We start from the raw sequence: 21,265 nt of genomic DNA on the forward strand, positions 1-21,265 counted from the left end.
TATATTAATCTTTGCTAGTAACTGTTTTCCTAATATATTCTTTACACGAAACTTACAAATGATTTTAGTACAATGATATTAATATGTTCAACACCGTAAAAATATTATTTTTATCAACTTTAAACTAAATATATTTAAAATATACTCGCGTCAAAAACAGCAACTTATTTTTCTGTAATATTTGGTTTATTGAGTTGTGTTCGGGTCTTCTTCCAAAATTAAAAAGATTAAAAAGACAAGCCAAAAATGTGTTGAAGAAGAATTTTGATGAAGAAATAAAAGTGGAAAAATCAGATAGAAGTTCCAATATTTTCATTTATTTTGATTCAAATTGCATGGAGTGATTGAAATATTTTGAGTGAGAATCAAAAAAATCGTATTATTGCCATATCAAACACAACTAAAATTAAATGTTTTTCAAAAGAAAAGAGTCGATTGAACTAAAAATTGATCGGTGGTTGTTGAACACAAGATCTTAAACATAAAATTAATAAATAAATAAAAGGGACGAAATTTGCGAAATTCAATTTTTTTAACATTTATTAAATTGTAGAAAAACACATAAGCGAAATTGGGGCTTGATTTTATATTTATCGTTTTACTAAAGAAAAGTATCGATAAAGAATATTTTCAATTGCTTGTTATCTACATCACTATTATTATCCTAATTAACGACACGTAAATAAAAATTGTGAACAACCTTAGAATTGGCTAAAGAATTCTAGTCCAAAAATCATCCTATTAGTGATAGAATGTCTACCAAAATTGATGCAAAAAATATAAACAGTACGGCCTCTGAGAAAAACGACTGGGATCAAAATGATGATGATAACTGGGATGATTGGGGTGATGCCGAAGATAATTTTGAGGATCCGCCTGATTCCAAATTATTGGAGGACAATGATGCAAAGGGCAAAATAAATGTAGAAAATAATAATTCCTTACACACCACAACGAAAACAGCTGAAGAAACTGCACAAGATTTTAACAAGAACAAAGGGATATTAACGGACGTAAGAAAAACGGAAAATACAATTACCACTACAATGCAAAAGCCAACCTCTGGATGGGGTGGGCTGTTTGGAGGCGTAGTTTCATCCGTACTTTCAACTGCAACTGAAGGTCTTGGCAATATCACATCAACAGTCAGTCAAGGACTTAATCAAGTAATTGGCGTACCCGATCCAGAGGAACTAGCACGAATGCAAGCTGCCGAAACAACAAAGCTACAGAGTGAACTAAAAAAGCCTTCTGGCGTAGATAAAAATGACGAGCAAAAAGGTATAAAAGATAACCAGCAACATAGAGTTCAGGAACAACAAGGAGGAACGCCTGTTTTCGGATTGAATATAGTTAGTGGAGTGACGACTATTGGGACGAAGGTACTCAATACAGGTTTGGATACACTTGAAGGAATTGGAAAAAAAACCATGAATATATTACAAGAAAATGATCCACTATTAATGAATAAGAGAAAATTACTTGGTTTGGAACATGATAAACCAAATCTGAGTGAGGTTTGTGTAACTAATCTTTTATGGTCTGCAAATAGTTTTTAAATACAAAAGTAAAAAAAAAAATTTTTTATCTTTAACAGGTGCTTAAGGAAGCTAAAAAAGACGCTGATCACTTAGAAAATGTTTTGAAACAAATGAAATTAGAAAAATCACGCGAAATGCTTCGGTTCGATTTACTTTTCGAGAACAATTGCGGTCTTGTACACCTGGAAGCACTGGAAATACTCTCTAAAGAATCATTGCTTAAATTGCAAAAGCTGCAGGATGCAGTCAGTGGCAATGCACTTAAAGAATTGCAAGAGACTATCACTGAAGTTAAAGAACTGATGGAATTGGAGGATTTAGAGGGCGAAAGTGATGGAGATTACGATGCCGAAGAATTAAATGCACGTCTAATTAGCGCCATTGAAGATGCAGAATTGCAAATAAATTTCGATGATATAATAAGGTACATGAATGACATGAATTTCCTTATGTCTTAATTTGCTTAAATCGTACTTTTATGTTTATTACAGCAATTGGAGACAAGCGTTGGATTGGTTTAAATCAGCACCAGTGAATGGTACACATGACACCGTACAGGATTTTTTTGCCAAAGCTATTACATTGTTAGCTGAAGCTTGTGCCTTGCAAATAAATAAATTACACAAAATCGCCGAGTTATTGTTGGTGAAAGAACATCATAGTACCGCCAATGAAGTTGATTGTATTGTACAATTGTGCAAGCAATTCACTACGCATTTGAATGGTCTGACAAATCGATTTGCCGCTACATTGACGGGCATTCAGTTAGACGCGCAGACAGAAGCAGATGACATAATAAAAGCGCGCGTCAGCACATTGTTCGCTGAAATGTTGGTGGCATTACAACAAATAGACAAGGCTTTTCATTTGTTCTTACCGATATTGCAAATTGGAGCGGTGTAAAAGAAAGGGAAGATAATGTGTTACGGCTTGTTTATGTTGAATAATATTTTCTAAGTATTATTATTATCTTTGTATTTAATTGCTGCAATGGTCATTTGAGATTATAATTAAAAGTGTTTGTTGCTAAAATAAATAAATTGTATTAATATTGCACAATATTTTGGCATTCCATAAATTGGAAACGCTTTGATTATATGTATATATCGTCTACTTTATTATTTTTAAATTAGTGTCGAAATTTTAAAATAAAAGTCCTTGTTTGTTTATAAAACTATTGGTATATTAATTTTTCAACTCTTCTTTAAATAGCTACAATAAACAATTTAATATTTGGTTTGCATTAAACAGACGCAAACACTTCGCATTTCGCAAACTAGGTTTCTTGTCTTCTTTTAAGTCAAAAATGTTTGTCTTCGATGACTTTTCAATTCAAATATATGTATATGTACATATATTCGAACGATGTGAGCTGTTAACAATTTAATCATGTCGGCACGCTGTGCACTGAAAGGTGGCCATGAGCAGTAGTGTTGTTTCCAAGTAGCCGAAGATATAATACATAACATTTTCGAGGTTATTTTAAAATAATTTCACTACTAGCTAATATATATTTTTTTCTGTTTTATTAAAGACACCAAAAAAAGCAAGTCTTACACTTCCTTCCACTAAAGAAATTGTATTGTGTAGTGGAAGAGGAATTTACGCTGCATTTGCGGGTAGACATTTTACAGAAGATTCAAAATCTAAGATCCGGCTTATTTTTAGCCATGTATCTTTAAAAATAAAATTATTGCCATTAATAAAATAGAATGATTAATATTGTTTTGTTTAATTTCATCATACTTATCCAAAGTTTCCCAAAACGTCATTAAAACAGCACGATCTAAATGTCGCTTATTTTGCGAAAGATTCAGCAATGTCACCGACCACTTCGAAACGTTGGTATCCAGTTTTAGTTCGCTGAAGCGTAAATGAAAAGCACAAACTGCAAGAAGACGAATATTGTTCGAGTAAACGTTATAAATTTATATTTGCATCAAACTACTTACTTTTGGAGAAAATTTCCACAGGATTTCCATCCCAAGGCCAACCTTTAAACTGCCAAGCTGGTCCCATTACGAACACTGCTACGACACGTTGCCAATCTTGGGCCGAAAGCTTTTGCGGGTTATCAATAACGCGATATGGTACAGTTTGATTGTTTCGTTTGCGCTTAAGTTGGAAAAATATAATAAATGTATAATACGCTATTAGCGAGTTTATTTTCACATTTTCGTCTTGGCCACCTACCTGCAATAAGACTTCGTTGTCTCGTGCTCCACCTGCACGCTTCTTTTCTTCTGTTGAGATAAATTTCAGGTCTTGCAAAAGGTCCTTGGCATTGTACATGGTGATTAGGCTGGTATTAGCGGAAGGTATTATAATTATGGGCGTACGCGAAACGCGTTTCTGTGTCGATGGTGCTACTTGTCGAGCTTGAGCTGTAGGTAAAAGTTCCTTGGGGCGGCCAGCTTTAATTATATTTATTTTAGTAACAACAATTTCGCTTCTCTAATTAGCTTACGTATTTGTGGTGTCATATTCGCCTTACGTTGCGCAAGTGAACCCTCAGTCACAGATTTCAGTGACATACCATGGTAAGTACCCAGTGTGTCGATTTTAAAGCCCTCCGTTTCTGAAAAATTTCAACAATTAATTTAAACACAAACCAAAGTATATATGTAAATACACAACTGCTTACCTTCTTTTTGTCTGTTGAAGCGTTCCTGATCATAACGATTGTACTGCGTCAACTGTGGTTGCGGTTTCGCAATTCGTGCCGGTTCTGGCATCTTGATAGCTTGTTGAGCTGCCGGTCTATTTCTGCCCTCTTCACGCGCCTTTATACCTTGCAGTATAGCGAATATATTTTTTGCAAACATCTTTCCCGCACTCTGTAGTATAGTGGTACGCGTTCGCCACTGCCGCTCGCGGCTTATTATATGTTTCGTTGAATCTACATCATAGTCAAGTATGGCACGTAAATCTGTAGCCATCGCATCTTCATTGTCAGTGCGTTTAATGGTAGTACGTTTGTTGGCCAAACGCTTCGCTTTGATGGCAGCAATTTTCTCCACAGACATCGTTTCTGAGAGCGATTTGATATTGTCGATATTTACAGTGGTCTCTTTTTTGTTGACATCCCAACGTGCAGCCAGTTGTTCACGCACTTTTTGCACTTGGGTTTCTTCGAAGCGTGCCTTCTTTGCGAGTGAATCGCCACCTGGTCCATCTCCATCTGCGGGCCGCTTGACTTGCGTGGGAATTTCAAGTGGCGCACTTTTGTCTATGCTGGCGCAAGTTGAGTTCTCTCCATTAAGGTAGGCAAGTAACTCTTTACGATCAGGACGATTGACAGCAGGTATGTCTTCGGCCTGGAATTTGTTTTGACGTTTTTTTAAGATTGTACATTTCAAATAAAAAATAATCAATGAAATGTTTTACTTACAGCACATTGTCGTACATACACCGAGTGCTGCAGCATAACATTTTTAAGTAGATATAGTAAACATTCCAACGTGTAATATTCGCGTGGTGCTCCTTTTTTGCCAGAACTAAATATATAAATCAATCATTTATTATTTGCAAAGGAAGATTTGTGGCGTAAATTGTTTACCCATATTTTAAATAGTTTGTTTTCACATTTTTTGGCCATGAAAATTCGCCAAAGATTATTTGATTATCACGTTCAATAATTTCTTTTTTGTTTATATTGTATTGCCGTAGCAGACTTAGTGGATCCGCCATTGTTTAATTTTGCAAATTACTTCCGCAAATAACACTGCACTTAATATGGTTTCTATATTAGCCGCTTAACACGACTTTAGTTTTTTATAACTGGATATGCTATTTTATGATTGAAATATTATTTAATTTAAGTAAAATATAAACTTTTATTTCTTGTTGCGAAAACGTATTGACGTTTGTAAAGATGTCAAATCGAGAGTGGCGTGTGGCGATAAGCACAAAGTTGCATTTGCATAAAAGCCAAGCTGTGTTTCATATTTATTTTGTACGTGTAGCTTCGACCAGAGAACGTATATATATATATGATATACGTTCTCTGCTTCGACTTACCACCGAAAATTCAAAGTACCGAAATAGATGACAAATAAAATAAAATAGTATTATTTATTCCTTGATAATGATTATATTAAACTGTATCTGGAAATTAAAGCCTATTGTATCATTTTGCATATCTCCTATTCGCTCTAGTGTTAATATAAGTGCACATTATTTTGTCATATTGTTAGCATATTTTTAATATTTTGAAAAATATGTATATAATGAAAGAAAAACTAGAAATATATTTAGAATTGTTTGTAAGTAAATTATTTATAAATATTTTGTTTGTTGTGAAAACACTGAGTTAGTAAAATTTTGATATCGGCCGTTACCGCGCTCCGGCAGCCAACAATTTACCAACGCAACAGAGCTCTGCATGAAATGCCAAGTTATCTCTAGTTTCTTGTGCTGGTTCCGTCAAGGATGAAATGATGCGAGACTCTTTGAATCGAGAGAGAGCTGTCAAAACCCACATTTTTTATAACATTTGCCAATCATGCCACTGTCGAACGAAAATGGATTGGGTATTATAAAAAAAACTTGGGGGTATTTTGCATTTCGATATTATTTTTAGGTGCTCCGTCCCCAAGTAGGCCTATATAACGCATATACATCTCTATATACTTGTATTTATATTATAAAATTTTTAAAAATGCATATAACATAAAAAATTAGCATATAAATAAAAAAAATTATAACAAAGAAACAATACAAGTCATAATAAAATATCATGGTTTTATAATGAACGTTTTAAATTAAATTAACAAATAAAATTTAGTTGCACGTTATTCAAAAGTATTTGTGTCGTTCTTTTCGCACTGCTTTTGTTAGCTATTTTTAGCGGGTTTATTTCTGGCATCCCGCCTTTTTTGACATCAGCTGTTCGAAATTCCCTGATTTTAATAATCAGGGAAAGAGAATAACAGAAAAATCAGCGAAAATGAGAGAGTCTCGCATCATGTCATCCTTGGTTCCGTATTTGTAAAATAGGTCTTACAAAATAGTGAAAATAGAATAATAAATCTAGAATTTTAACGTTAAATACCTTCTACATAAAACTGTGTATAGTAATGCAAGTGCTAATGGTGTGATAAAAATAAATTATTAAATAAATATCCATAAAAGCAGTCATGGGGCAGGCCGCTGGCAAAATCGGTAAGTCTGTCGGGATGAATTCCAATTAGATTTTTTTATATATGTATATTTAAGCCAATATCAACTGGAAATTTTTATTTACAAGAGACAAACAAGTTAGCTGACAAAACTATATTAAATGGATGTGCAATGATTAGCACGTGAATAAAATATAATAAACAACTTTTGCAATCGGCAAAATACTGCTGATACCGCAGCTTCATCGCTCACAAACATACAAATGCATGGTGATGCATATGTTTTGTGTGTGACGTTTTTGTTGTTGGGTTTGTGGTGCGAACATGTGTAATATTGTTTTGTTCTTTTACTAAAAGCGAGGGTTGTTGGCTTTGATGTGTTTGTGATTGCATATTGGTACTTCCGCTTCCAGTAAATACGTATAATGCATTTTCTATTGGAATGCGGCGACAATTCACATGCGGTAGTTTTAAATTGGCTAGTATCACCTCTCCTTTTGTGCACGTCTACACCGTTGTCTAGATATAAAATAATATTCTGGAATCATTTAGTAAGGACCTGTGTTAGTTACTTTAGACATAAGTTAGTAATTTCCCCTTTCACGAAATAGTATATACATTTGCAGTATGTACAATAAAAAGATATACCCCATATTTTATAAATTAAAATAATTCGAATAACCCGATAACCAATTATTCGAATATCCGGTTTGTAACCGTTCATACGTATATTAACCGAATAGTACTATTCGAATGCAACAACAACAACATTCGAATAGTCATAACTTGTAATAAATGAACATAGTCTGAAATCTAGGCTCTTTTAATTTTTGGCGTTTTGTTTTTTTGATTGAACGCTTACTATTCAAATAGTCGACAACTTACGACTATCCGGATAGTGCAAACCGAATATTATTATCTGAATAATGGCCGCATCCGGTTAGTCGATTAGTCGAATACCAAGAGCTCTAACATGTACAAATCTTTATGAAACCCTTTACCTTCATTTAGCTTTTAGGTAGTCCACAATTTATAGAGGAGCAGGGTTTTATAAATACATTGTAAAAAAACACATTCGAGTTTTTTCAAATATAAAAGACAAAGACATTTTAGAGTAAATTATTCTGAATAAATAAAAAATCTTTAAATAATATGTTCAACGAATACGCAAAATTATAAGTTAAAAGTCCAAACTTATTATATAAACTTATACATTGTATGTATGTAAATATGTCTATACATATTATATAAACTGCTTTTTGCATTCATATTTGATTCGTAGAATCGACTGTCATGAAAATGTTATATAATATTTTTCTGAAATTTTTCATTTATTATTTATTTTTAGTGCTGTGTCAAATTCTTCTCCAATAATATTTAATTTTTTTCTATGTTATTGCGTTTAGAAGTCAAAACTTCAATAAAATGATATAATGATGGGAAAGTTGTGCAGAAAAAGTACTATTGATAAAAAAAGGAAGTAAATTCCTATTTGCAGTTTTAAGCTTTTCTAATTTAACCGCGCTTCCTTAGTGAGACCAAAGATCATCGTTGAGATGCGCTTATTAGAACGCAGTGGTATTTTTTAATCATTATACTTCCGATTAAAATGACCCAACAAAGATGCTTATCTGTAATGAATCATCTATTTCATTGCAACTCTCACTAGCTTAATAAAAAAAATCCACTTTGAGATAATTCCTGAAAACATACATACTCGTACATACATACATATATGTATGTATATTTGGTTCCGCTAAATAAATAATATCCGGCTCCATCATCGTCAATGAAATTCCCTTCCGAATCGCTTTGTCTTTAAATTTTTTCTTACAGCAACTTCATTAGACCACCATTGCATATGAAAATGAATGGCAGGAAAGTGTAGCAAATTTGTATTTGTATAAGGTAGAACATATGCTGCTGTGGCGACTGCTGTCGATTGAAGATAAATGCAATTTAAAATTCATAAAATATTAAATTTTTAAGAGGGTGAAAATATATGAACATTGTATATACATTTGTATGTACATAAATATTATATTAGGGGAAATGGCAAGCTGCCAAAAACCCGCAGGATAACGTGGAGGAGTCGCTATTTTTGGGGGCACTCATGAGGTCGCACATTGTTTGTGTCTATATGAAGAGTCGTTGTTATTATTTATACGCAGGATCACAGTTGTGTAAAGCCCATGCATCTAACGTTACCATATGTCAAATACACAATTCTTCCGAGTGCTGGTATTTTTGAATATTCGAAGGGAAATTCTAGCATTGCGAAACATATGTCCTTACGGTATGGTTCTACATATATACATAAGTATACGTATGATTTTAATGTTGTACTTATGTTTGTATGTTTATGCTGCAGCAACAATAAGTACCAAAGCGAATTGTGACGAAGTTATAGAAGAATAAAAAAACCAATATGAAAATTTAAAGGCGCTGTGTGAAGTGTTTGTGGAAATTGTAAACGGCAAGGCGCAAATGTTTAAAATGCACTCTACAAAAACAACACACACGCATATGTGCATACCAAGCTAGGACGAATGTCTGCACATCCTCAAAGGCAAAGGTGTGTCGGTATTATATCTTACACATACACCGAACTCGCATATAATTCTGAATTCCAGCAAACTGAATCGTCATAGCTGTAAAACCCCCTGCTCCCGACTCACACCGTGGCGCACACATGTGGATTCTATACGATTATTGTGTGTGTGACCGTGTATGTGTTTGTGCGTATCAAATGATCGCTTGGCTTGGCGGTCAACAGCGCTATCTAAATGTGCCGCTATGCGCAGCAGCCAATAGCTGTTACACGCTTACCTGTCTTCCTACGATATCACTGCCATTTCGCCCTTGCTTGGGTGCGAGCATTTTGCTGTGTAATGTGCGCAGGCGCATTTTACCTGCTTGTTCTTAGAGTATCCTGCGATATTTAATGTGTACTTAAATTTCCTCGCTAGAGTTTGTTCTTTGCGTAGTATTGGATGGAAACGAGAAATTGAATTGAAAATGTGTGTTTCTTCTTCTTCTTCTGCTTGCCTTTTTGTGTTCGAAATTAAAGTAATAAACTCGGTTATCTATGTATGTTGCATTTTGATGTAAAGATTTTTTATATGTATAGCAGTGCAATGTTGCACTGTTGTTTTTGTTTTTTTGCCGAAAATATAGGTTTTTTAAACGTACATTGTGTTGTAAGCATCAATTATTTATACTCTATGGGATATGAAACAGGTACTTTTTATTGTTAGTGCAGTTTTGAAAGTCGATTAACTGTCCCTTTGGTTGTTGCATCATCTACTGCAGTTATATTGCTGTGTTATTTACCATATATATAAACATACATATATGTATGTATTGTATTGTTGGAGTTGCAGCATTGGATCGGAAAATACTTCATGACTTTTACACACTTTATGTTCAAATGATGATAGAAACTTTTTTTTGTTTTTTTTGGTCTTGAACTTTAAATGTATTATTTTTAGAAATATTGTATAATAAGACTGAGTTTTCAAATTCAAGATTAGTTACAATTGTTTTACAACTAGGCAATTTGCCCCTTTAAAACTAAAGAAAGTATCGCCGTGATTTCATTCATTTAAGGAAAAAGCATATACTGTTATTAGAAAAAGATGTTATCTGAATTTCATTAATATTTCTTACATATTGACCGATAGTTGCGGTATAAAGTGAACCAGAGGTTCGAAAATATTTATGTTAGGTATATGGGGGCTAAAGGAAGTGTTGACCTGTGCTTACGTATTTTTGACACAACTTATAGTGCGATTTCGACAATTTTTGGACGTTAGATAAAATACCTTGACTCTTTGTCCAAACTTTTATTCTGATAACTTTATTGGTGTTTGATTTGTATGCTGTAAAGTGGAAAAATCAGACGGAAGTTTGTTATATGGGAATTAGCCGTGGTTGTCATTTGATTTCGCAGTGTCTAATAGGAATGTTTGGGTAACCTCACACACCAAATTTGGTTGAAATCGGTCGAGTAGTTCCTGAGATATAGAATTTCACTGAAAGGTGTGCGGTGCCACGCCCCTTGTTCAATTTTCACACCAGATCCTAAAAAGCCCTTCTCTCCCATCCTGGTTTTGAAATTTGTACTAAGTTTTATCAATAGATCTAAATTTTTACTTAAGTTATCGCTTGCACGAACAGACGGACTTTCGGACAGACAGTCACCCGGATTTCAACACGTCTCGTCTCTTGATCATTTATATATACATATATAACCCTATATATATCTCTATAATAATTATTATTGTTTTATAATGCTGTTATGAAATTGCCGATTGCTTCTTAAGTTGCCGATAGTACTTTTATTCCGAGCATAAACAGAAATTTAAAGCAAGATACACAAATTTGTACATATTAATAAACATGTGAAAATACATACAATATAAGTTACGCTACCAAATCATATCAATCCATATAGATGCAAAAAAATTATCAAAATTACCAAGAAATCGATTTACTGTTTTATTTGTGATAGGGAAGTATTTGTATATAGGTTTCTAGTACACATAATTTATTAGTTTTGAATTAGAAACAAACTGATTAATCATCGCAAAAAAACTATTTGACACTGCTGGAAAGCTTCAACGTTTGAACGTATAATATCTATGCATATAATATAACGTATGTATGTGCATTAAATATATAATAAAAATTCTAAAAAAATATTTTAAACCCGTTGCTTCGTATACTGCACTCATACTTGTATAATTATTGATTTAACCGTTGAAAGCATATTTAAAAATGAGCTTCCTCGATTTTCTTCATATTTTCCTATTCCTTCCCGATTTAGGCGCTTTGTAGTAATATGTGGAACAAACAGAGGACTTAATTATGGTAAAGTAATTAATTAAAAATAATAACTAGTCAATTAAAACATTAAAACTTACCCACTACCCTCATAAATAAATATATTTTCCTAACCTGCAAACTTAAAAAAAATTTAATCGTATAATTTAAAGTGTTTAGTTTTATTTCCCTGAAAACTGGGCATAATAAAAGAATGAGTAAATTTAAAAGGAACTAGCGATGCTTGAATTTCTTTATTTAAGAAGAAGAAGGAGAGATGTCCCGTTAACACGACAGTCGGGTCTATGTAACCGGAACGGAACTGGATTTTTATTCGGCCAAGGGCTGTTAATCGCAACAACAACAACAACAACGGTATCTCTATTTCAAAAGTAAGAATCGAATGACCGACCGTCATTGCACGTTTTATATTTTTCGCAACCTCACATGAGTCCGATTCTGCTAAAATTTAGACAGTAACCATCTACGAGATAGTAACTTCTTTCTTGCAATCAAGCTGTAAGTTAAAGTACTTATTATTTTCTAACATTTTAGCACACCCAGATAAAATGTTTTATATCTGATAGAAGGTTAGTATGTATCCATGCTAATTAAAATTTTCAAAATATACCCATTTCATTAAACTTACGCATACCACTTTTTATTGTAATTAATTTGCAGACGCTGGCAACTGCAAATATTTTCTGTCTGTCCGTTGGTCCGCGTGTCCGCTCGCAATGCTCCTACTAGTTCCTGTAGCGGCGGCTGCTGCTGGGGGTTGCTATAATTACTAGCAAATGCAGATTGCAGCTGTTTTTCCTGCCTTCCTTCCGTCCTGTCTGTCCTTCCTTCCTGCATGACGTTTTGCACAGCACAAAAAATGGCAACTAGCCTTACATATACACAAGCGTTCATTTAATGGAAACCATTTAAACTTTTAATATCAAAGATGCAAAAACGAAAACGAACAGAAATTGCAAGAAAAAAGCATGTGTCTCCGCTGCACCTCGGCTGCTTCGTTGTACCCACGAGTGTGTGTACATGTGTTGCTACCGCCAAAGATGACGGCGATGATGATGTTGATGAAGATGACGATGACGATCGCTAGTTGGCAAATTGGGGATGGATGCAGCGTCAGCTGTTGTGCAAATAAAGTATTAACTACACCTATTCATATGTTTGCATGTACATATGTATGTGCTGATGTGTTCATGAAAATGTTGTCAACAAAAGTACTTCAGGCTCGCACACGACCACCTTTAGAGCAGTCACGGTGCCCGCAAAGGGTAGCAAAACAAGGCGTACAACTTGCTGCATTGTTTGTGTGTGTGTGTTTGCGCTGTGACTTCGCTTGGCATGTGGCATTCATTTCTCATTTGCGTGCCACAACGCAGCATTGTAGTAAATGTCGTGCAATTGGCCGCTTCTTACCCCTATCAAAACCGGCACTTCATTCTGGCAGTCTGTTTGCGGGCACGACCGTCTGTCAGCTTGTCGCTGGTTTGCTTTAATGCGCTTGCTGGTGCTGCGTGTAAACGTTGCTTGTAATCGTGTCAATTCCTTTAAATGCTTTTATTTACTCTTTTTTTCGAGTATTTGCAAATTCCAGGTGTAAATTTATCACCACAAGCACACACCGAAAACAAAAAAACGTAGTCAAATAATGACAAAACTCTTTTGAAATAAAGAGTTTAAATATTGATTGCTCAGCTCATCGCTTAGGAAAATATCAGCTTGCTGTCGGCGTTTGTTTGACTTTTGATAAGAGAACAGATGTATGTATGTACTGCTATATTTCCTATAAACGCACGCGTAAACGATTTTTGGCTGCAATTTGAAGTGTGTCGAATCTTTTTGTGTTTAAATACTTGAAGTGTGTGTTATAAATAATTACACTATATAACAGAATTTTTAATGTTGCATGATATTAGCTTGAATTTTAAAAACGTTTTGTCAACAATAGTGATCTCTTTTGCGCTCCGCCATCGTACAAAAGCTGCTGTTGCAATCGATCGGCGGCTTGATCTTTACGTTGGTCCACAAAAGATTAGTGTAGTAATTTAATTTAGTTATTATTATGCATTATTGCATTTTAATATTTTATATTTAGTTATTAGAATGCGGTCGAAAGCGATACAGCGTTTATAGCATCTTTTAACAATTAATACCATTTTTATAGGTCAAATTGTTTTTTGTCTCGACAATTACAGTTAGATTTTTCTTAAAAGCTCAAAACTGAAAATCCAACTATTAAAAGTAGCATATCTATTATATGTAAATGTATTCGACTTTTATTTTGAGTAAGTTTAAGCATATTTTAAAAATATTCAAGTTTATTTTTTAATTTGTACAAAATATCGAGACTGGCAACATCCAATTTTCGCAGATATCCTACCGTATGGTCTGTAGAAGCGGACAGTCTCATAAGATAGGTCAGCTGATATTCGGCCTACGGTTTCGCGTCGATGACTGTTTCCAGCATTAGAATGTTGCCTTGTAACCTGAAAAAAGTGCAACGTTTTCTGCCCTTCTCAAAACGTAAGGATGAGAGTGGCCCAGGCGATGTTCATTTTTCGTTTTTGATAGTTATTTTTTTTAAAACCAGTTTTTCTATTGTACTAATTATAATGAATCGATCAGTTTTGTTAAGCTCAATAATAACTATTGCAAATAATGAGTTGGTTGGCATTTTTTTGTTTTTTGGTCTTAAAAAAAATTGAATTTTTATATATGGTATTGTTGCCATATAGTGGGCAATATTTTCATCGAGAAAAGAAAACGCTATTACTTTTTCTTGATAGTCCACAAAAAAAAACTTTTGATATGTTTTTGACTAGTGCTACAGTTTTACATATTCAAAATTTATATATATTTATTGGTGTGATCTTTGTATGAAAATCTTCTTTGTTCTTTTCTAGCATACTGTCAGTTAAAGCGAATTTTTAAATATGATTTTTTTATAGGGCATTTCAAGTTTTTACTAATAAAAAGAACTTTTCAAGAAATAATACAGGTTATAAATATAAAATTCTGGTAAACTACTTACTGCGTTGTTGTTGCGCGTGTAGTACACGTGTAGTATGCTCCTTTACCTCGTTCGTTCTTCGTTTCTTATTGCCTGAAGTCCTGCAATATACAAGCACTATGTGTTAAGTCTATATTTTTACTTGCTGGCATGATTTTTTTGGTGTTGTTGTATTATGCCGCTTTTGTCTACCTACTCCCACAAAATCTTTAAACATCTGCTCAGATTTCTTCCTGTGAATGTTTTATGTACTTGTATGTATTACTGTAGAGCCAAAGGACAACGACACAACAGTTTGTACTAGTTTTATTTTTATTTAAGAAACGTCACTGCATCCCTTAAAATCATATAACATATTTGTATTTTTGTTATTACTTTGTAATTTCTTAGTGGAAAGGGTAAACTAGAGAGAATTTTTAAATACAATTTAGTAAAAATGTTTTCAAATGAAATACGCTTGATATTTTTAAAATCGGGTTCTCTATTTGGGTCTCATAAAAATACAACTACAAATAAAACGTTATAATGAAAATTTAAATATTTTAATAACTTCCTAAAAATTAGCGTTTTTGGAGATAATGTAACTTTTATATTTTTTGTCGATTTAATATTCAATTAATATAATATAAGAAAATGTTTTTTTAATATTTAATAAATTATTGTCTGTAATTAAATATATTTTTTCTAACCAATAAAATTGAAATTTATTAGTGAATAAATTGATTACACTGCTAAACACAACTAAGGACTATATAGTACATATATATGTATGTATGTATGTATGTATATGTAATTTAGGTATAACAGCGCTGCATACAACGGTGCACACAATTACTTAAGACAACTTACAACTTACTCATTTTCCTCCCGAGTAAATAACTTTATTTTGAGCAACCTTAAGCAATATGCATATTTCTAACAGCAATTTGAATTTTTTACACTTAATACGGAAATTACCCAAAATTGCTACACTCCAATTCCAACAAAAGTAATAATACTCATCCTTGCAAAATAATTTTTCCATTTGCCAGAGTATTCCACCTTCAATTATTTATTTATGAGAACAACTCATAAAGAAACTAAAGCAGATAAATAAAAAGCGTCAAATTGAAAAATATACAATTTGGAGGCTGACTTTTTTTTTAAATTCCATTTTTCTTCTCTTTGAGCACAAATGCGCGCTCAATCGAAACGAAATTATTCGCAATTGAATTTTTGCACCGGTGCACATCGCGGTTACGGTTGGGCGAGAAAACAAAAGAGTCCACCAACACCAACACCACTAATACAAGCATCGGCAACGCCAACACCAACATCTACTAACCACCAAACGCGAGCACAGGCAACACATGATGGTATAAAACAACAACAACCGCAAATCTAAGGCAGATAGTTGTACTGTGTGTGCAACTTCGATGTGAGTACATATGCCCGTAAACAACAACAAAAATAAAACGTAAGCCAAGAAACAGCTTGAGTGATTTGAGTCGACGCGCAGCGCGAATGCAGAATAAACGGAAAATGTGTAAAAATAACGAAACAGCTGCAATTCTACCAGCGTATGGAGACGCCATCAACAAACAACCAAAAAAAAATACACTACGTGCATTGTATTGTTGTTGCCCCAACCAGGTTTGCCTGACTGCCTGGCTGCGCATACACACGCACACAAATAACAAGCGATAGCCAAGAAGCCAGCAGCAGTTAGTCATTCGGGCGTTTGGCCACAAAGTTGCCTGTGCAAGCGCGCTGATAGTTTACAAATACAAACAACGCGGTTATATTTACGTGTGTATGTATGTGTGTTTATCGCTCATATATTTAAAATTCTACTCGGCAACTCGTCGTCGCACATTTGTTTATCTACTGCTTATCGCCTGTCTGCTTACCTTCCCGGCCCAAGTTGTGAGCAAAGCACTCAAGTGCTCGAGTGCAAAGTGCGGCTGATTGAGTGAGTGTGTGAGCGAGTGGTTGCATGAGTGCGATATATAGTCTTCAGCTGTTGCCTCCGCTCAATGTTGACCTGGCCTTTCTTTGACAGGAACTGTTGACGTCGTTGGGGTTATTCAGTTAATATTCTCACGTCAGACGGTTTAGATCGACTTTCGCGCGATTCGCAAGCAGCAACATAAATGTACATTCGGTCGTTGGCTAGCAGCTTGCATGCTCGTTCGGTTGCTTGCGCTATGTACGCTAGTTAGTTTACGCTCTTAACAACTTCTTTTACTCAGAAGGCTATTTACTGCTGCTAAAGCGCATTGTTGTTGCTGCAAATGGCTAAATAGTTTTGTATTTTGCTTGTGTCGATTAAGTTAAAATTCATTGCTTCCGTTTAGGCGCATATAAACTTTTGAGTTTCAAACAGGATGCCATAAACCATCAATAAAAGCTACGAAAATTATAAAAAAAATTGTTGTAAGAAACTTTTGACCAAAATAACTGTCAACAAAAAACTTATAGTGTTAATTAAGAGACGCGTATAATGCCGAACAACTATAACACAAAAGTGAAACAGTTCAAAGTTGACAGAAAATTTCATATTAACTAAAAAATATAAAAATTGTGTTAAATATTTTATGTAAAAAAAAAAAAAAATTAAATTTTATAACTGAAAACTACTTTGAAAACCAAACAAATGAACAAAATGTGCTGATAAAAGCTCAAAATAAGATAATAATCAACATTTATTGTTGCTCTTGTTGTTTTAGTGTTTATACACAAAGTAACTTGCATACCAAAACGTCGTTACAACACACACAGTTTATTTAATATAATAATTAATTTTTGTTTAAATACAAATCGTTTTGCAACTTGCTCCAAGCAAGTCTTCACTGCACCAAAGTAATAAATTGAAAAAATCACAACGCCATGGGTTTGTCAGAAAATCAGGCCAATAGCTATATGCCTACTAGCACAGGAGCTGGTGGTCAAGTGGTCGTTGTCGAGTGCCCAAATCATCGCATTTCCAACAAAAAGCTGCATATTTTGAAGAAGATCAAGAAACGTTTCGGTTTAGGTTAGTACCAAGCAAGTGATTTTGTTTGATTTCTCTTAAAAATAGCGGTTGAGGCTTGCTAAACATTTCTTCAATGAAATGCATATACTTGAATTTATATACGTTTATACATACATCTATATATATTTACTATATATGTTTAAGCATATACATAACATACATATGTACAACTTTTAAACACTGAAACTGTTTCCATATCACCTTGTGAATAAAAATTTGTGGAATCATCCCCTACTATAGATTTCTTCCTTTATCTGTCTGCGATCTTCGTTGTATCAAGCTGACTTTTATAAAGCAAGTATCCAGAATTGGGGATGATTTTTTTCTTTATCTGAAACAGCACAAAAAACAATGTTTTGTTTAGATAATTTATCTTATGTTCGTGTCTTTTGAGAATGAAATTGAAAGATTTGTACATAAATTGAATATCTTACTATAAATAACAGTTATGTTTATAAAATGTAAAAAACCTTATAATTATATAATATCTAAGAAATAACTCTGCCATCTTTGGAAGCATGAAAGTTTAACAGTTTATATATGTATGTATTTAAAAGAAAGAGAATTATAATATTTGTATTTTGTTTAATTTATTAATTTTAAAAATTTTTATTTTGTTTATTTATTTTTTAAAATTTTTAAATTTTGGATAAAATTTCCCTTTTAAATGTATCCCTTGATTGATCCAAAAAATTCTTTAAATGCTCTTTTGTGTTGTAAAAATGTATTGTAATCAACTATTTGAGTCTACTGTCCTTCATTTTACATTAACCAGCATCAATAATTTTCGATCAGCTGCCGTCTATGCTCAAGTGCTTACCGGTTGCACATATGCACATAAACACTTAAACCAAGTTGTAATCCAGCATACACATTCTGAGAGAATATTTAAATTTACATGTTTTCTTTTTAATTTTTTAAATGTTTTTTTTTATGAACTATTTAAGGCACTTTTATGTTTTTAACTTTTACTTGCAAAATCTGCAAGTTAATTTAATGAAGCTTTTATATATGTACATATGCGTGCACATAATAAACATAATTATCCACTTATATGTATCGGGTTTTCCAAAAGGAATGATATGATTTCTAAGTAACGTTTCGGCCATTTTTAATATGTCATGCACTGCAATTTTTTTATCATTGTATTCAGTAATGTTTATAGTTTCATCATGAAAAGATATACGCAAGAACAACGTTTACAAATTATTCGATTTTATTATCAAAATAATCGTTCTCCAATTGCAACTTTTCGTGCGCTGTTGCCATTTTATGCTCGTAATAATCGTCCATCTGCGCTCGCTATTCGTCGAATTACGGAAAATTTCGAGTGTACAGTTTCTTTACATAATGTTCAAGTGCCAATAAGATAAAAAACCGCTCGAAGTAATGAAAATATTGCTACCGCGTTCAGGCCTTCTCAGGAGTTGGGTATGTTTCGAAACACAACTTGGCGGATTTTGAGAAGGACTTGGGCTTGCATCCAGACAAGTATAAAATTATTCTCACTCAAGCACTGAAGCCATTGGACCACCATAAACATCGTGAATTAGCTGATTTTGCCATGGAACAACTTTGATGTCTCACTTTGAACTCATGATTAAGCAAATCATCTTCTCCGATGAGGTTCACTTTCATCTGAGCGGTAAATAAGCAAAACTGGTGCGAAGAAAATCCAGAAATAATTTATGAACAACCATTACATTCACCTATATTGACAGTTTGGTGTGGTTTTTGGTCTGGTGGAATCATCGATCGGTACTTCTTTCGATATGAAGCTGGTGACACCGATACTGTCAATGGAAAGCGGTATAGAGCGATGTTAACCAGCTATTTATGGCCGCAATTGGAAGAAGTTGACCTTGACAAGATTTGGTTTCAACAAAACGGGGCTACGTGCCACAAAGCACGTGCAACAACCAAATTATTGCGAAAAAAGTTTGGAGATTCGATAAATTTAAGAAATTGTGACATTGAATGGCCTCCAAGAAGTTGTGATTTAACACTATTAGACTACTTCTTGTGGGGTTATTTGAAATCATTGGTCTTTAGCAATAAACCAGACTCTCTTCAAGCTTCAGAAGTCAATATTGAACGTGCTATTCATGAAATACGACTTGATTTAATGGAAAAAGTACTCGAAAATTGGGTTCACCGAATTCATTTCTGCAAAAGAAGTTGTGGAGGCCATTTGAATGATGTTATATTCAGAACTTAATTGTAACTTTTGAGCTCCACACTAAATAACAAGCATTTGAATTTCCTCAACAATTAGTGTGTGTGTGTTTTTTTTTTAATTATATCATATCACTCTTATTGGAAAACCCTTTACATACACACATGTGTACAACTTTGATCTTATAAATACCTCTATAATAGCGGCGCTGTGGGTATAAAATGATATCATTAAATTGTTGCTGTTCCACAATGCCTCCAAGCTGAAAGCTAATTAAAACTGTGTGTATTATTTTTTTGTTGTTTTTTTAGCATTTTTGATTACTGTTATTTATGTGCAAAAACCACGCTACTGAAAATTTTTCCCACCATTTGCATTACATTATACATACGTATTTATATACATGTATTTACCTTATATTACATATGTATACATTTATGTCGCTGTGTGTGAATTTTCCATCACTATACACGATTTTAAATTAATAATTCAAAACATTTATGTACTTTTCACAGCGTTACGTTAACAGCTGTCTGTTATACCTACACCACCACCACAATTTTATTGTACTGCCTTCAAAAACTTAATCTCTAAATAAATACATATCAACATACATATGTATGTTGTGCCGCTTCACATTGTCCGTCAATTTACAGTTGTCTTAGCATGTATAATAAAATTTTTTGTCTGTTGTTGTTGTGGTTAAAAAGTAAAATAAATAATATTAAAAAAGGGTTGTACAGACATTCATTCAATTAAATTTTACGTGCTTTTCCTGTGAAAATTTTTATCATAAATTTTCACCCACTCATCGCATTTAATGTTTTATTTATTATTATAATTAAATTTGTATGTATTTTTTATCGATAAATTGTCCACTTCCATGTTATGCTGTCTATGCACATTCGCCTTTGTTTTGTTTGTCGTACTCATTTGCGGCCTTAACTCAAAAGCACTTCAACTGCTAAAACAATAACAATATGTAATCCAAACAAAAAAAAACCGTTTGTCACACACACGCACTGACACACGTATACTCTGACAGGGGCTATAATCACGTGTGCTCGCTTGCCTGGCTGACGCATAACTCATACGCCCAGTAGGCTCGACACGCCGCTCCTTTAGCGCTCTTAATTGTTATACATACTCACATAACTACGTGTGTATGTGCGTGGGTTTATTGTTAATACGCCTTTACTATTATATTAACCGATAAAAATATTACCGTTTTCAGTGTTTTTGTTGTTTGTTTCCTTTGTATTTTTTGTTTTAGTTTGTTTGTCATGTGCTGATCTTCGCAACGCGCTTCTGCAAAGCTCGTTTGTCGGCAAGCAGCAAAAAGCGTAAGAAACTGCTTGCCCGTACTTCAATCGGCGCACGCAACTGTTTGAAGTTTTTTCTTACTTCAAGTATATACATACATATACTATACTGTTTCTGCTTTTCTGTTTTTCGCTTTACCTTAACAATTGTCTTCGCCGGCGCTACAGCTGGCTAGCCGACCAAACGCCGCCTGTCTACCTAACATCATACGTCACTTAAGCATGGGAATAAATTCTGGTT

General features: G+C 33.7%; 3 protein-coding genes across 4 annotated transcripts in view; 2 read left to right on the top strand and 1 right to left on the bottom strand.

Moving 5' to 3' along the window:
- The first annotated feature begins 631 nt into the window (after positions 1-631).
- Positions 632-2,715, top strand: LOC106627681 (protein FAM114A2). Its single transcript, XM_014247873.3, has 3 exons — positions 632-1,517; positions 1,598-1,965; positions 2,033-2,715. The coding sequence occupies exons 1-3, from the start codon at positions 753-755 to the stop codon at positions 2,442-2,444; spliced, it is 1,545 nt and encodes a 514-aa protein (XP_014103348.3). The 5' UTR covers positions 632-752; the 3' UTR covers positions 2,445-2,715.
- Positions 2,700-5,425, bottom strand: hyx (cell division cycle 73 hyrax). Its single transcript, XM_014247860.3, has 8 exons — positions 5,101-5,425; positions 4,933-5,038; positions 4,186-4,858; positions 4,009-4,119; positions 3,735-3,955; positions 3,494-3,656; positions 3,288-3,429; positions 2,700-3,217 (listed from the first exon to the last, which is right to left on the bottom strand). Exons 1-8 carry the CDS (start codon positions 5,229-5,231, stop codon positions 3,181-3,183), a joined length of 1,584 nt encoding a protein of 527 aa, XP_014103335.1. The 5' UTR covers positions 5,232-5,425; the 3' UTR covers positions 2,700-3,180.
- Positions 5,426-6,523: 1,098 nt separating this feature from the next.
- Positions 6,524-21,265, top strand: part of neur (E3 ubiquitin-protein ligase neur) — a 41,770-nt gene continuing 27,028 nt past the window's right edge. The window contains exon 1 of one of the 2 annotated variants that reach the window (XM_014248036.3): positions 6,524-6,704. In XM_014248036.3, coding sequence (XP_014103511.2) covers positions 6,680-6,704 — 25 coding nt within the window. In that variant the 5' untranslated portion in view covers positions 6,524-6,679. Of the gene's footprint in view, positions 6,705-16,581; positions 17,527-21,265 lie in introns of those variants that run through there. The other variant, XM_014248035.3, reaches the window with a different exon arrangement.

Source organism: Bactrocera oleae, chromosome 2 (assembly GCF_042242935.1).
Source record: "Bactrocera oleae isolate idBacOlea1 chromosome 2, idBacOlea1, whole genome shotgun sequence".
Taxonomy (NCBI): domain Eukaryota; kingdom Metazoa; phylum Arthropoda; class Insecta; order Diptera; family Tephritidae; genus Bactrocera; species Bactrocera oleae.

Coding starts and splice junctions, on each gene's coding strand:
- LOC106627681 (XM_014247873.3), top strand. CDS start 753: ATGTCTACCAAAATTGATGCAAAAAATATAAACAGTACGGCCTCTGAG. Junction 1,518..1,597: donor ATAAACCAAATCTGAGTGAG/GTTTGTGTAACT, acceptor TATCTTTAACAG/GTGCTTAAGGAAGCTAAAAA. Junction 1,966..2,032: donor AATTTCGATGATATAATAAG/GTACATGAATGA, acceptor TGTTTATTACAG/CAATTGGAGACAAGCGTTGG.
- hyx (XM_014247860.3), bottom strand. CDS start 5,231: ATGGCGGATCCACTAAGTCTGCTACGGCAATACAATATAAACAAAAAA. Junction 5,039..5,100: donor ACAAACTATTTAAAATATGG/GTAAACAATTTA, acceptor TTATATATTTAG/TTCTGGCAAAAAAGGAGCAC. Junction 3,218..3,287: donor TTTTGGGAAACTTTGGATAA/GTATGATGAAAT, acceptor TTATTTTTAAAG/ATACATGGCTAAAAATAAGC.